Raw genomic sequence first — 17,009 nt, 5'->3', positions numbered from 1 at the left:
TATCCCTCATTTCCTTATTAAATCGATGCCTTATATTTCATCGTGTATTTATATTTGTCGGCCTCGTGGTGTAGTGATCAGCGCGGTTGCCTACCATGCAAGAGATTAGGTGAATGAACTTGAATTGAACTAGGACAATCTATATTGACTCAACTTTGGAATATATTTCTAAATATAAAAATGCGATTTAAAGTCGCGAAGAAAAAAAAAGTTATATGTGTACATAACTTTAAAAAAAACATTCTTACATATTTACGCACAAGTGCTTACACACACAATGCATACATACAATAAAAATATCATGCGTATTTGTGATTACTGTGAGATAATTTTTACCGGACACGGAGCTATGAGAAAATACCTATATAGGTTTAAATTAAGAAATGATGACTATTGTCATCACAGAGTATCGAACATCTGTTATTTTAGTGCCCATTTTTCAGTTAACAACGCCATAATCTTGAAGCAGAATGCAGAAAAGATGGAATATCCTTAACAGATATTCACATTGTCGTAAAAGTAGTTATCACACGCCATTGTTTTTGAAGTTTACAACGATGGTGGTTGGACTCAGGTAATAAACCAAAATCAGTCATCAAGCATCCCATTTCCAAGATAAACAATAACGATTGTTTTCCAAATACCTTGCCAAAAGCCTTGTACATGATACGTAAAGCTACTAAATACAGGGGTCTAAATATATTAAAAAAAAAAAAAAAATGCTGTGAGAATGTGGAATCGATGGAATGTTAAAATAATATCATGATGCTCAATTTTGTTTATGAATATAGAATACTTTGGTATGTGAGCTTGTAATGCATGGGTATAAATGTAAAATTATGTTTCTATCTGTGTACATACTTTTCATATATACATACAAACACACTGGTATACCTTATGATATATTTTAGTCGTGGATTAAATTCGATCTTATATGTAGTATATGGGTACTAGGTAGCTACCTAGAAAGGACAGCATCCGTATTACGTAGATACTGGTGGGATTTTTTATTCAACATCCTTACAAATAAGATCGTGTTAGGTTTTCTATGAAAACTAGTCAGTATATGCGTCGCCATGGTAACTGAAGAGGCTGGTACATCTGCGTCGCGTATATATTAAGTCGCTCTGCCAAGAGCAAGGCATTAAAGATCTGGCGGTTGGACCGAGCGGATAGTTGTATTGAACCTTTTCTTTGGTATACGAATAGTTTGCCGAAGAAGTGGTTGCAAAGTATCCGAATTCGTTTGAAATTCGCGCACCCCCAGTTGTTACGTGTGAAGTGAAAATTACATAGGACGATTTTACACAAACTGAGTTGAGATAAATTCAGACATTTTAGAGTGACATAGATCAGTTATATAAAAGATCAAAGAAAATGTATTTTGTGAGGTTAATAGTGTTTTATATGTTTGTTGAGATCGCTTGTGGTTGTTCAGCAGGGAAGCAAATGCTTAGTAAGTGAATATAAAAATATTTCTTTTTCGGTTCTTGATTTTGATTTTTATGAATATTTGTTTATAAATTATATTTATTAACAACATAATATATGAGAGTATTAGAAGCAAACCATGAAATCTCCATTGTAGGACTAACTGAAATATTTGCAAAAAACTTTGAAAAAAGAATTGTGAGATTTCTAACAATGCTTCAATAACTCAATGGAGAATGCTAAATTCGCGGCGTCAGATAATATAATGTAAATCAGTTTTTGCAAGATTAAGAGACAGTTTTGAAATGCGCTATTATTCAGGTAGGTAGGCTTTCATGAATAGTTTATTTTGGCATCAATAACAAATTTTCCGTTTTTGGTGGAGATTTCTAAGTTTGCGTCTAATACCACTATATATATTAATTAAATTCAACTAGGAACGGCCCATGCTCGTTACGGTAGATTTTTTTAAATGTGTGCAAGCGTAGTTGCATTTTTTTAATTGTTATAATTTAAAAAATCTTACATTTATGAATTAAAACAACTTAAGTACAATTCAAAAAATTTGAAGCGTTACCATATATTTTTCAAACAACATTATGTCAAGCCTCAATTAATTCCGTAATTCTATAATTCAGAATTAGTAATCACATGTTTGTTTTTGAAATTTCATAATCATCATTTTACTAACTGAACCCAGTGACACATAGGGCACTGCATTGGAACACCAAACGCAGTGAATATCGATCATCTGTTACTTGGAGGTGAGAGTCTTACGCTTTAGGTGCCAGTCCAGAAGTGTAGTGTAATGAAAAACCAATAAAAATCAAAATTGTCTCGTTAACTCTACTAGGAATCAAAATTGGGACCTAAATAATGGTAGTTAGATACACCGAGATGTATTACGAGGTGGACTTAACTCCACTCGATTTTATTTTCCATTTTCGAGTCAAAAACACTAGTCCTGGATTCTGTTTATTTTTCATTCAAAGAACTGTGTCTAGACCTGTGTCAAATAAAAGGATTTAAATTTATAAAAGCAAAGTAAGTGCTATAAAATACAAAATAAGATCATTTTAAAATCTTTAAATGCATATTAGTTCTAACTTTTACTTAAATTGAATAAAAAATATATTTTTGAATAAGATTATTTAAAAGTCAAATGTTATCCTCAAATTATTGGTTTACGTTTCAAATGGCATAATTTGAGGTGTTATCAATTATTTATTCTGGTCTTAGACGATTTCTATGCAAAATAATAAAAAGTCTTAACGTTCTGAAACAATATTAATTTATACAGTTTGATTCGGTCCGAGTCAGGTATTTTTATTTTCAATAAATTCAAAATGATATCACATAAAATTTTGTATTAATGTTATATCGAAGAAATTGCGTTGACTAAAAGATAAATAAATCTTGCAGTTATGGCTTAACATTAGCGAATTAAAAAATAGAAAAGCAGATTGACCTTCGAAACCCCGCAAAAAAGCGGTGAATATATAAGTGTATTATAATATATTAAAATTATATAAGTAAAGTGTATTACTTGTTTCCCATTTTTCAGTCACAAAAATATACATATTGGTGTATTGTTTTGATTATAAAATAAATCATAAATGAGGCATGTTTACGATTGGATTTAATTTTAATATTCTTGTTAATTAACATTTACGAGACATTAAAAATGAACTGCGTTAATAAAAAGTGATTTCTCATTATTTTTAGAATAAAAGGCTAATAAGAGAAAATTTTAATAAGAGTTTTTTAAGAATTATTACATTAAAAAGGTTTATTAAAGTTTCATGCTAAAGAATAAAATAAAAGTATTGTTATTAATACTAAATTGTCATGTAAACTATCGAGTAAAGTAGTCTTAATCATTTATTATTTAAATAGTGTTTTATTGAATAAGCTATTTCCTAATATAAACTCGTAAAAAAAATTGTTAAAAAAGAAAAAAATGATTTTAAATCTCGTTTTTAAGAAAAAATAAGTTCAAAACTAAAGCTTGATCTGATAATAAATAAACTACATATTTGTTTGTGTTAAACGCTAACTGTAATTTTTGTTTCGCTGTCAATAAGTTTATTTTATCAAAACAATTGCATAGTCTCTCAACTGTTTTTTAATGCATATATTAATGACGCCTTACAATGATTAAAATCAAGGTTGTAAAAATGTATTAAGTAAAAATATTATCTTTCGAGTTAAGTCACTAAGTAATGGAATAAATAATACCGATTATGGTTTTTATTGCAGGTACCTGGTTTTGAAGTATTGTAAAACTAAAAATAATTCTGTAACTACATTACAAATAAATGAATTATGTATTAAAACATATTCTGACATTTATTTAAACATTCTATGAAATGAATAAAAACGAGAAATTCAAAAGACTTCGTTAATGCACAACATTGTTAAAAAAATTAAGTTTTTACAAGCATCTTGAATCAAACATAGAAAACAAATAAACGAAACTGTTGAAATAAGCTCAATTATATAAAGATATAATACCTAATACACAATATTTAATTTAATGGAAAAATTCACCTATATCCACATAATTTATATTATTGTTTTTGTATAACTGACATTCAAATATTTAAACACATAAAAAATAACAATACTATTTTACTATTTTCGGAAATACACAGTATTATTTACAAAACTTTATCACCAGAATTTCAATTTCAATTTAAATTCTTCAAATATCCATAATTAGGTCTAGTATTTTTGACTTAGCTTTATTAAAAAAAAACTAAAATTTAGAAAATATTTGTTTGCCTATTTTTGGTATTCTCGTCAAACTTATCACAAACATTTTCGTATTTAATAAAAAAAAATCCCAATAAATTTTGACAATGTCTCACAATTTAAATATATATGTGCTTATAAAGAACCATTATTTATTACTTACTAATAATTACTCTCTTTGTTGAGATACTAAACCAACAAGTCATAAAAAAATGTGTTCAATTGTTGTGCAATTTCATCTTTTTCTGCTACGCTATTTTTAAGGGGTAATTTAATTAGTGAAACAATATAAAATTTTTAATATTAGGCTGTAAATTTATTTTTCATAATTTAAAAAAAAATATTACTGAGTACTGAATTTAAGAAAATTAGCAGTTGAAAATAACAAATTTTCTTCTATAAAACTTTAGTTAGCGTAACAACTTTTTTCTTTGCTATAATTGTTTCATTTTTCTTTAGAATCAGGTGGATTATCTCATCAGGAACAGCAGACGATAGTTGATTCACACAACCACCTCAGACAGACTGTCGCCCTGGGGCAAGTGTCGAGTCAACCGCCAGCGGCCAACATGATGGAAATGGTTAGTAAAAAGACTGGGAAGATCCCATCCTTATTTATTGTACTTAATGAGACTTGAGACGTTAACTTTGTATGTAAAGGGATTACAATGATTTATGAATGCTTCAGAAAGTCGAAGCACGACTTTAATCGGGTACTTAAAAATGTTTTATATAAACACAGTGAACCAAGTACACTGTTCTCGTTTCGGATACGAAATAAAAGATGATAAAAATAATCGTCAATAATTTTATCAAAGCGTCAATCGTGGATCGTAAAAAATCTGAAAAAAAATTGGTTTAATTTCTTATTTTTCTTATGTTACGTGTTACTTAATTATCTATGCAACATATTCTGCAATGAATAGAGTAAACTATTACTCAACAATGTTACTAAAGGTTTTTGTGACGCTTTTTTTCTTAATTTATCGCTTTCAGTATTTAATAAACAATTTACTATGTATGTTATAATGATTTCTAAAACTACTCATTTTTTTTTCATTGAGTTTCATAAATAGATTACAAATTTTTAATCACCAGGAACTAATTTTCTAAATTTAAAAAAAGTCATCTGTAAGCATCAAAAAATATACACTTAAAAAAATGTAATCGGGTCGATTCTACCGTGTAATAAGTACTTATTTATTTGATTGTCTTGAAAAACTTAGTCTAACTAAAGGGACGATTCAAAATGTTGGCTCAAAATAGTTTATGAAAGTAAATCTTAAAAAAAATGAGTTTTAATAAAAAAAAATGTAAGTAATACTGTTGACAAGAGATAAAAATACGTTAGTTTTAAGTTTTTTGTAAATAAAAACACGTTTTTTGTAGACTTTGTTGATAAAATTAAAAAGCACCAATAAAAAAATAAGTACACAATAAACCTTGTATTTTAAACACCATTTTGCTGATTCATATCAATTATATGACTATAAAAGGGGGAAATAAAATTCTCACCATATACGTAATAACTATTATTAGATATGAACGAATATTGTTTGATTTTCAAAATGAAAATGTGATTTGAACAACTACCTGTTACATTCATACGTGAGATAAGTTTCAAATATAATACATACCCCCTCTTCTCTACCTTCACTGTGAAAAATTTATATATGTTATGTTAGTTTGTAATTAACCCTGAAGAAGGCATAGTATTGCCGAAACTAGTTGGTTGTCAAATTATAAAAAAAATATAAGTGGTAGATAAAAACGAAGTGATTTTTTTTTTTAATGAATAAAATAATACATAGCTCTCATACTATAGAATAATAAATGTATTTCACAATCATTTTCAGTTATTTCAAAGTCCTTTGATGACTTTTTTAAAGAAAACCTTAAATATTACTTGTCTTGTATCTAAAGCCTTTAATAAATTATTTATTTTGCCGCATTTCAAAGTCATTATATTTTGGAACCAAACAGTAAACAAGCGTAAATATGAATATAATGTTATAAAAACAAGGCAAGTTGTAAACCAAATATTACTTCGGATTGGTTTTAGATAAAAAAATAATTCAACAATATTTTGAGCATGTTCAAATGTTGCAGACTGGCTGGATTTCTACCCATGGGAGTTATTCATATTTAAATTTGTTGCAACAGAGAGTGAAAACATTTTTTTAGAGAAGGGAATATGAAAGTCTAGGCATTTACAGGGCTTTTGATCTGTCATTTGCTGGTTTAAGTGCCCACTTTGCCTAGACTTCCATATTCCCTTCTGAAAAATGTTTTCCTTCTCCGTTGCAACAAAAAAAAACAAACTAAAAAAAAAAAAAATACTCGTTTCTTTCTTAAATAACATAATATTTTTTTAAACTGTTTCCGATTTATAAATCGTTATTATACAACATGATAAAAATCTTAAATTTGTTATTTCATTATTGAATCTTATCAACTTAATGATGATTTAAACATTAATGTCATCCTTTCGAAGTAATGGAGCAATAAATTGTCGTGTTTTATAGATTGATAATTCTTACAAAAGCTTGTTTTTTCATTGGATAATAGTTGGAAAATAATATTTTCGGTTAGTTCTTAATACATAAATTAAATTTTCGACGGCGGACATCTTTGTCTAAATCTTAGATGAAAAATACTGTTACCAGGTGAAAAAACTTTTTGATATATTACTGTGTCTAATGAACCCTAACATAGTAAACTATTGTTCGGTATTTTACATAATATTTAAGCGGAATTTTTTTTATTTTCAAGAATCTATAACGATGTTGGAAGATAAATATAAATAATTTGTAATTGATTGAATCGATGAAAGACACTAATAAATAGATACCATAAGACTTTTGATAATGTCAGCCATGTAAATATATAATTTTTTACTTACTGGAATATTTTTGTCTATCTTTAGATATTTATTTACTTTGATAAAAGTTTCAGTAATATTAAATTCAGTACATTTCAACAAACGCAGATTATTTATTTTTTTTCCACTTCAGACAAGTTTTACCCCTTTCTTCATATAACACAAGTATACAAATAAATACCTACGTACATATGATGTTCTACGTTCATGACGGTATGTTCCTGGGGCGTAAGACTGATCACTTTAGATTCACATAACAGATGATCGAGATACACTCAGTGTTTTATGCACCACTAGGTGTGGATATGGAGAAGATAATGATGAGTTTTTTTTTTAATTTGTCCTGGTTATGAAACAAAACTACACAATTTCAGCATTGAGAATAGCCTTAAAGTTTATTAAGAAACTAGTTCCAAGTTCACGGATAAAAAAATAATAAATTTGAACTCTATTTGCGTACTGTACAGTTATTAAAATACTATTTTAATACATACTTTATAAGTAACAATATTATATTATTTATATGCTGATATCAACCGTGGAGAATGGAAAGACAAATGGAGAAGTTAAAAAATGTATGTTAAAATATATTATATTATTTGTATAAATAAAAAGACTATTTTTTGCACTATTTTTTCTACATATACGATGCCCAATTTCACCATTATAATTTTGAGTAAAAATAACTATAATTTAAGCAAAAATAAAGTAAATCTGAAAACCTTTTTATAGCCATTTTATGAAGAAAATACGTAATACCATTTTTTTTTTATTTCAGAAAGAATTAATTGATTGTTTTTTAGTTAAAATTAAAGAAACAAGTTTCTAAAAAAACGTGAATATCTGAAACACAATACATTTAATCTTAGAATGATTGGAAGTTACGCACGTTTCATAGTTATGTATATTTTGTCGATGTAAAGTGGTGGAAATAAAGTGTTTAAAATACACACCCAATTAATAGTTACGCCTTTAGTTTATAGCATTGTGATGATAATTTCGGTGTTTGTAATTTTGTGAGAATGTCGAATCATAAAACAAGTAATGAAATAAGCAGTTGATCATGTTGCTTAACTCTACAAGCTAATTCAGAGTAGATACGTACAAATATTAGCCTGCGAATGATTTAGTAATATTTTTAGGCTGTAAGGTGTTTTGTTAATGTAAAATTTACTTACACACGTGTCACGGTCCTTTTGGCTTTCTATAAAGGAAACAAGTTATGCAAATTGATCTTTTATATTAAATTGAAGAATATATTGAATGATTACATAAATTTGTGGACGTTAAAATGCAAAGTTCTTTTAGTTTCGTGTTCAAGTTATTATTTTATTGGCGAATTTAAAATTGAAACACAATTTTATGTCTCATTTTTAGCCTTTTAATAAAAATAACAATGACAATATTTGTGAATCCAAATAATTAGAAGATAGTGAGAAATCATTTTTGCGCTTTCCACCTTAGCGCCGATAAAGACCAGAAAAATATAGGCTGTTAATTAATAACTTTACGTTTATTTAGCAGTTTTATTTAGTTTAAAAAAATGAATATGGTTTTATTTAAATTTAATAATTATTTATTATTAACGGAAGTTTAAATATTTCAGCATATTGCTTAGTTGTTTGCTTGGTTATTTGCTTAGTTCATAGACAGAAAATATTTTGAAGTGAAAATTGTTTTTTATTTGTTTGCACTACAGGGGCCAGGAAGCTCAATTACAGTGGTCAATTACAACACAGAACACCCAGACTTGAGAAAAATCAGTTTTTTTTGTGTTCTCACCGGGAATCGAACCCAGAATGGTGACGCGAGTGGACGAAGGCGTTATGTCGCAATTTTTTTAATGTGCATTTTTTTTTTACATAGATGTAGGTTTTCTGTACACATTTTTCACATAAAACCAACTATACCATAAAAAGTATGTAATAGAAAAACAATTTTGATACGTATCATCTTAACTCTCGTGCGGCTATGATGTCACATAAGTCTAGATACTCGTAGAATGCAAGACTTGGCTTATTTGTTCAAATAATGGAGTCGTATTTTGTTAAAACAAGCCTAAAACATATGATTTTTTTTTTAAATTGTGGAAAATAGATTATCAAACAGTACAAACGAATGTCAATTTTTTGTTTTAAATTCCTGTATTTAAAACTTTTGTAGTTTTATGTCACATAACATTACATCAAAGACATTTTTTAGCACAATATTTTCAAAGTTGAAATTTTCATAATGAAAAACGAAACCGCTACATAGATGAATATCTCAGTGACTTTTTATTTGAACCTAGTTTATGAATAATATTTGATCAAACTATGTTTCTTCTATGAATTATAAATTTTATTACGCGATCGTTTAGTAGTGCAAAATAATGACATTAAAATAATCATAAAAGACTAGATATCTCTTGTATCTGAGTGTCATAAAACATTATGGATTTTCTTGTTTTCTCCTTGAAATAATCAAATTTATAAACAAAATATTTTATTGCATTTCTCGATTAAGCAACTTTACGCTATATATCTGAGCGTGCGATGAATTTTATTTGTCTATCTATTTTTAATAAAGTTTAAATGGTTATTAAATAATTCAGCAGTTTATTTAATTACTATCACGTCATATTATAGTTCCGCAAAAATCGCTTTCTTAAACATGATTGCATTTTAACACACATTTTAACCTTTCAAATATTCCGCTTTACCGCATTCCTCCGCTTTTTCGATTTATCCTCAGTGTTAAAGTAGAATATTTGTCTGTAATTTTGCTAACGTGATTTTTCTAATATATAAATTAATTATGAATCCCGAAAAAAAAGATAAGAAAAGCATAAGCATAAATAAGCATTCACTTTGTGAGATAATTTTACATGATAAAAAAGTAATTTATTGGATCGGTTTTAGAATGAATTTAATGATTGAAATCCAAGAACGCATTTTTTGTTGTCTTAAACCTTCATCTTTGTCATTTCAAATGTTACCAACTAAAATCACGTTTTACTTCAGATATATTCTCACTGTATGTAAATTTTGTTTTAATTTCATTGCATTTTAAGCTTAACTTGCTTATTATTTCAGTTTTATGTACGTATTTTTACTTATAACTATACTTTTATGTAAGTCTAGGCATTTACAGGGCTTATGACCTGTCATTGGCTGGTTTAAGTGGCCACTTTACACACTGTGTAACATTCACCATTCTGCCAATTTTTTAATATCCATATTTCTTCAATTCTTCCATTTGTTGATTTTAGTGAAGTTAAAGAGCTGAAAACTTTATTGTTGTATAGAGATTCATCTGACTGAACTATTTCACACACTAGGCAACGCCTGAAAACAATTCTCAAATTTTTAAACTCCTTCTTATACAAGTTGGTTTTATTACAATATTTGAGTTTGTCCAAATGTTTGTAGACAAAAGACTGGATTTCACCCCCTCGAGAGGCATTAAGATTAACAAAGGTATTCTCCATCCTTGTTGTAATTTGTTAATCTTAATGACTCCCGAGGGAGTGAAATACAGTCTTTTGTCTACAAACATTTGGACAAACTCAAATATTGTAATACTTTTATGTAACTTTTTTTCTGTCTCAAAATGAATTAGTTTGGACTCCTGGGAGTACAAAAAAATTGTATGAATCAATAACAAAATAAAAACATTAAACTAAATAATATGACAGTATAGTAATAAGCTACCTTTACCATTGTTCCTTTTCCGCGCCTAATAGTTAATTGAAGTAATATAAATGTTTAAAAAGGCAGAACGACGAAAGTCACAAAATGTGTTAAGTGATCTCATAAACCAGCCAAAAACATGTTGAAAGCTCGGTTAATACCTAGGTTTCAATATTCCCCTTTCAAAAATGTTGTCCATCTTTGTTGTAATACAATCCAATTTAACCTCATAATGCGAAAATTTTTCAATATTTTTATTTTTCTAGAAATGGGATGACGAATTGGCGTCTAGAGCGCAAAGATGGGCAGATAATTGCCTCACTGCACACGACCAAGCCACACAAAGAGATGTTGGAAGGTTTCCCGTTGGACAGAACATAGCAGCGACGTGGACCACAAGACGTCCATCAAGTTCGAACGATGCTAAACCTGACTTCAACAAACAAATCCAGGCCTGGTTTGATGAAGTTAGGGCTTATGGATACAAGCCAACTGGATACAGCCATGGAACGGGACACTATTCCCAGGTAAAAACCAATCCATTTTTTTTATTATTATCTATTACTATCGCATTCATTTTGCAAATAAATTTTTGCGAAAAAAACATCAAACATGTTACTTAATTCATTGTATGTTTAAAAAATCTATGGTTTCGAGACAGAATCATCCATTTTCATCATTTATCTACGATAGGAATGGAGTACTAATTTGCTCTTCAATGGCTTCATTTTATAAACCCTTGTTATGGATTATTATAATCCATTTATATAATATTAACAGGCATCTTGAGAGTACTGGCTGGATGCAATTAAGTATAGAGCATTGTTTTCCATAAAGTTAGTACTGATGCATAACTGTTTAAATTGCAGTTTTCAGTTTATAAAATTTAAGGAAGTGAATTCCAGTTTCATAATTTTTTTTTTAAATGCCTGTTAAATGTTGGTATTGATTAAGTTGACTTACCAGTGTGTTTTTTTTTTATTAACTAGAAAAGCAATGTTATAACGAAGTCATGGTATAAAATTACCTAGTAGCTAGATTGCGATTTTCATTAATCGTATTTTACAAATACCAAATGTGTATATCGGTAGTAATTTTTCGTGATTTTTTTCGGATAATTATCTTAAAATAGCAATGGCAAAATGTTAATGATTTTAAAAGCAGTACCAATAATTGCGAAAACCGTTTCACAAGTATCTGCTAGTTCAATGCGTATTAGTACAAAAGAAAATTAATAAAATAAAAACAAGAAAAACCTCATAAATCTTTAATGTAATATAAATAACAATAAATAAAAAAAAATAAAAAAAAAAACAATTTCCTTATGTTTATGATGATTAATTTCGAAAAAGAGACATAATAATTTATGAAAATAACGAATAATAAAATTTAAAGTATTCGATAACAATTTGTGGAAAAATTGCTAAACTGAATGTTGTTATTTTTACAGCTCGTTTGGGGTGAGTCATCTCATGTTGGCTGTGGTTTCTCGTTCTACTACGATCCTTCTCGAGGCTACACCAAACTATACGTCTGCAACTACGGGCCAGGAGGAAACGTGATCGGAATCAAGCCTTACGAGAAAGGACAACCGGCCTGTAGCCACTTCGGCCTCAGTGATTCTCAGAAGTACAGCGGACTTTGTGGTAAGCCGACACTTCCTCCATTACCGCTTAATTTATTGCTTTTCTTCTCCATTACCTATTGATCACCCGGTCAACTGTTTATTGCCCATATCAGTTTCCGAACAACAGGTGTAACGTCCAATGTATACAGCCTCACCAGCTAATTAGCAAATCAAATCAGTAAAAGACTTGTCATTTTATCGGTCTTGTATGTACATATATTATTGTTAGTTGTGCTTGTTCATTAGGTTCTCAGCTATTTCGATATCTCGAATGATGCGATTAATTAGGCGTAATGATCGTTGATTAATTGTTGTTGTTTTATTGCAGCTGATGGATACGGTAACACAATTGAAGAAGCCAATTTCGATCAAGGACCGGCTAATTCTATTCCGGAAAGCGCACCAGATGCCATAGACACATCTTCCTACAACGCCTTCAACTACAAAGCATACTCGGATAGTAATTCTAACAACTATCCTTGGCCGTCGAATGTCGCCGCTTACTTCCCTCAACAGAATGAGCGAAACAAGGTTGTCTCGGTGAACCCTTACTCCGGAATTGAAAGTTTCTCCAATGTTGCTGAGCCCCGTCGCGAGTACACCACTTCAAAGCCGGTCACATACAAGCCGTTCATCAGCATCTTCGGTGACGCAGCTAACAGCTTTGGCTCAACAGCCAACAAAATAATCAACAACGTAGTATCGACAAGAAGAGGCTTTAGGTTCGGCACGCTATACTTGTAGAAATCGGTGCCTTCAACATTCCTCATGCATCATCGCTTTGTTTTTATATAGAATAATCTGCCATTTCATCGATACTTTTAAGTTGTTTTTAGATTAATAGTTCTTACATTTAGTTATTTCAACTAATATTGGTATTTTTAGTTTTAGTAGCTGTTAGTACAAAGCTTAGAGACATCTGTAGATTAAATTTGGCTATGTGGCCGTGTGATTTGATCTGATATTGAAATTGATCTACTTGTATTTTGATTTGACTGAATTTATTCGTATGAAATTGGCCCAAAAGGCTAGTTTTAAAATCGTCTTGGTTTTACAAGATACCGTCCTATCGTATATAAGAATAAGAAGAAATGTGATTTTTACTGCAATTTTATATTAAAATGTGCATTTGGTAGAGCAGAAAAAATGATTGAAGGATTTAACTTAATAGTGCAGTTATATATCAATTTATGAATGTAACCACATTACTGTAGTATAATTGTGTGAAAAATAAATAAATATATTCATATATCTACGTGAAACGACTTCTTATTTCAAACCTTGAATTTCGAATGAGCATGTATTAGAAAAATATTAATAAATTTGTAACAAAACAGTAAAACCACCTCGAAAAGTGAAGAAGTACTACTTAGCTTAATATGAAGCTAAGTAGCTCAAGTTACTCTTTACCTTAGAGTATCTTTACACTCTCGTGCCGGGCTAATTTAGGGGTTTGCGAATAGCGCAGAGGGAGTTTTCAAAACAAAATGATTTTTCCCTTTTTTTACTTGGTTCATATAAAAAAGAACCCAAAGTTTTTTTTACCGTTGAAAATAAATATGATTAGAAAATATTGAGTACCTATATTTCATAACATATAATTGACGATAAACGATTACATGATTATTCAATCTGACCAAAGAAGAAAAAAACTTTAAAAATCTTAAAAATACCATTATCAATCAAAAAATATAGAAACATATTCTTTAAAATAAGATTCAATACAAAATTTATCATTTTTTTAAAAGTAGGTAATATATACAGGGGTTCGGCAGAACGTTGAACATAACCTTCCAACATCTCTTTCTTTCATTATTTTCACCTTTGCATTAATAAATTTCGCAAAACATTTATCTTTCCACATAAGTAGAATTTCGTCGAAATAGTCCGGCTAGGTAAATAACAACAAATAACTCTGGTTTTAAAAAAGACTCAAATCAAAACAAACTACATACCGCCAGAAGGCTCATACTCTAGAGAGAAGTTAAGAAATTCCAAAATTTAAAAAAAAACATAAAAAATCTTGGGGCCTTGACCAAATCTTTGGGACTGAGTAGGTACCAGATGACCCCACCTACTCCCTATTTTCGTATGTTCAACGTTCTGCCGAACACCCACAAAAGAAAAACGATTGTTTATTACTGCCATCTATCGGTAGTCAAATTAACTAAGTTAAAAAATTTAAAAAAAATGTATAACCATGATAAAACATTTTATAGTGATAGGTTTTTTTTTTGAACTCTTACAATCATGCAAATCTTAGTTAAGTGTTAATATTATTTTTATACAAGCCAATTTATGTGTAAATCTAACACTGATCTACAAATTATATGTATGTACATAATATATTGTAAAAACTAATATTATCACTAAGATTCGCATGCTTGTAAGAGTTCCAACAAAATACTATAAAATGTTTTATCATGGTTTAACTTTACAAATCGATAAAAACAATGCTTTTAATATTCAAATCACGCTAAAAAGCATTAGTTTTACGTATAGAGACATCTGTGAAATTTATTTATAAATATTATATACCTAATTGTATTGCTAAAATCAACCATTTTGTATTCACTGTGATTTAGTTCTAAAAACGAAACATAGATGTCTACTTATTTAAACACTCTTTTTTTAAATAAAATAAAATAAATAAAACAACTTTGTTTTTAACCACTAATTTTAAATTCTTTTAAAATTAGTACTTAAAAACAAAGTTGTTATAAAACAAATAAATTGAATAAATTGAATTGAATAAATAATTATTCAATTATAATGAATTACCACAAAGCTAGTGCTTCTTTACTCTTTTTTCTCTTTAGGAGGGACTTTACCAAATGTGATAACATCGGCCCAGGACAGGTGAATGCATTAAACTTGTAAATTTGCTAAAAAATGGAATGTGGTAAATTACCGTGATTGTAATTTACAAACAATATGATAAGCAGAAAAATAAATAAAAAGTTCTGTACCTACTTATGATTTTTTTTAGTTCAAAGGAGATTTGTGAAATGCAGGTTTTTCTGTACCTATATTTAGAAAATGCGTGGTCTGACATTTTTTTTTATACAAACCTATTTATTATGGTACCAGAGCAATGTTTTCTTACAAACTGTAGATTAATTGGCGTATACCGATTATAGTTTGTTTTTTTATTTCTTTAAATGGTATTTTATAGGAGCTAGAAGCATCGCATTTAAACCTATCTACTTACCCGGATCCGTTTTAAAGGCCTTGTGGCCTTTTTTCAGATCAGCAAATTGCAAAAATTTTTTTTTTAGCTGAAATTAATGTTTTTTTTGTCAATTCTTTGTTTTCAAAAGTTTTAATTATTTACAATTACTGCTTTCAATGCCCCTATCGCCGTCAGAGCAACCTTAGTAAATACAGTAAATTTGTCTGCAACCCTCAATCTAATTTTCCCAATTCTAACGGCGATACGGTATCTTAGTTCATTAGCTTGTTAGTAAACCGGAAGAAACAAGTGCGATCGGGAGAAAACCAGAACCGTTACCACCCCCCTACCGGCCACAATAAGGAAGTTCAGTGTTTTCGTACATTTTTTTATTTGTTAATAGACTATTAAACTAGGTCGAAAAATGTTTTTTTTTTATTTTCACATATCGTTTTATCAGCGCTATGATTTTTCAACGTTTTGTGTTTCTAAAATAACTCCACGTGTGGCGTCAGAGGTTTTTCTCTGTCAGTCATTCAGATTGTTTCGTTTACGGAAAGCATTGGCATTCATTCATATCATTGGTTGGTTCATTTGAACTAGTTACGTCGTTCAAAGTAGTGCGTGTTTATTAAAATATTGTTTATTATTTGTGTTTATTAATTTTACCGCGCACGAAAAAACATTTTTTGTATTCAATTGCAGGGCTGAAGTTCCTCATTCAAACCTTTGGCTATCGCTTTATTCCTAGTACCTCCTTATTCAGGAGAGAAGTAATTAAAAAAACCCTAAAAGCACATAGTTTTGTCTTTCGTTTTCGGACATGCGAATATGATAACTATTTTTTAAAAACGCTTAACTCGCCGACCAAGAAAATTTCTTCCTGTAAGACATTCTAAAATAAAAAAAAACTTAATCAATTGTTAATGTTTATCTGTTTTATTACCTTTCGCTAATCCCCAACAGTACACTAGCTATGCATATTTGTCAACTGGAATCTCCATTTCTTAATTTTTAAGGTAAATTTGGAGTTTTTAGCGGACTGTCTGCATTTCATGTTCGCTTCATAAAAACTTCTTATTGTGGACACTCTTACTTAGATTTATATTTTCGATAATTTCTAATTTTTTTTTGAAGAAGCACTGCAATTTTTTAATGCTTTTAAGATAATAATTCGATCGGCTGCTTTAAATTTTTCGTTTACCATGGTAATTTCGATTACCGTTGCTGGTTGGTAAAATTTTACAACTTCAAATTTTCATTAACAGTTTAAACTGAAACATTTATTATTTTCTTGCAATTTCACTGGAGGTTACGTGTCTAATCTTCAAAGGACTTAAAACTGTGTTTTTTTTCGATTTTCACTAATATTTTTTTAAATAAAAAGTACAAATTCACTTTTTAATATATTTAGTTTTTCAAACGCAAAAACTCTTACCGTTTAATTTTGAATAAGGATATTCGTTTTCGTTT

The 17,009-nt window shown here is 29.1% G+C and overlaps 1 protein-coding gene across 1 annotated transcript; it reads left to right on the top strand.

Annotated features, from left to right (window-relative positions):
- The first annotated feature begins 1,139 nt into the window (after nt 1-1,139).
- Nucleotides 1,140-13,626, top strand: LOC148282230 (salivary antigen-5-like). Its single transcript, XM_088225414.1, has 5 exons — nt 1,140-1,456; nt 4,645-4,766; nt 11,004-11,264; nt 12,188-12,383; nt 12,693-13,626. Exons 1-5 carry the CDS (start codon nt 1,378-1,380, stop codon nt 13,106-13,108), a joined length of 1,074 nt encoding a protein of 357 aa, XP_088081540.1. The 5' UTR covers nt 1,140-1,377; the 3' UTR covers nt 13,109-13,626.
- The last annotated feature ends 3,383 nt before the right edge of the window (nt 13,627-17,009 follow it).

This window comes from Micrasema longulum, unplaced genomic scaffold (genome assembly GCF_059751315.1).
Source record: "Micrasema longulum isolate JH-2025_06_02 unplaced genomic scaffold, ASM5975131v1 h1tg000357l, whole genome shotgun sequence".
Classification (NCBI taxonomy): Eukaryota; Metazoa; Arthropoda; class Insecta; order Trichoptera; family Brachycentridae; genus Micrasema; species Micrasema longulum.
The sequence above is the reverse complement of the archived record's forward strand: the minus strand, read 5'-3'. Positions and strand labels throughout refer to the sequence as shown.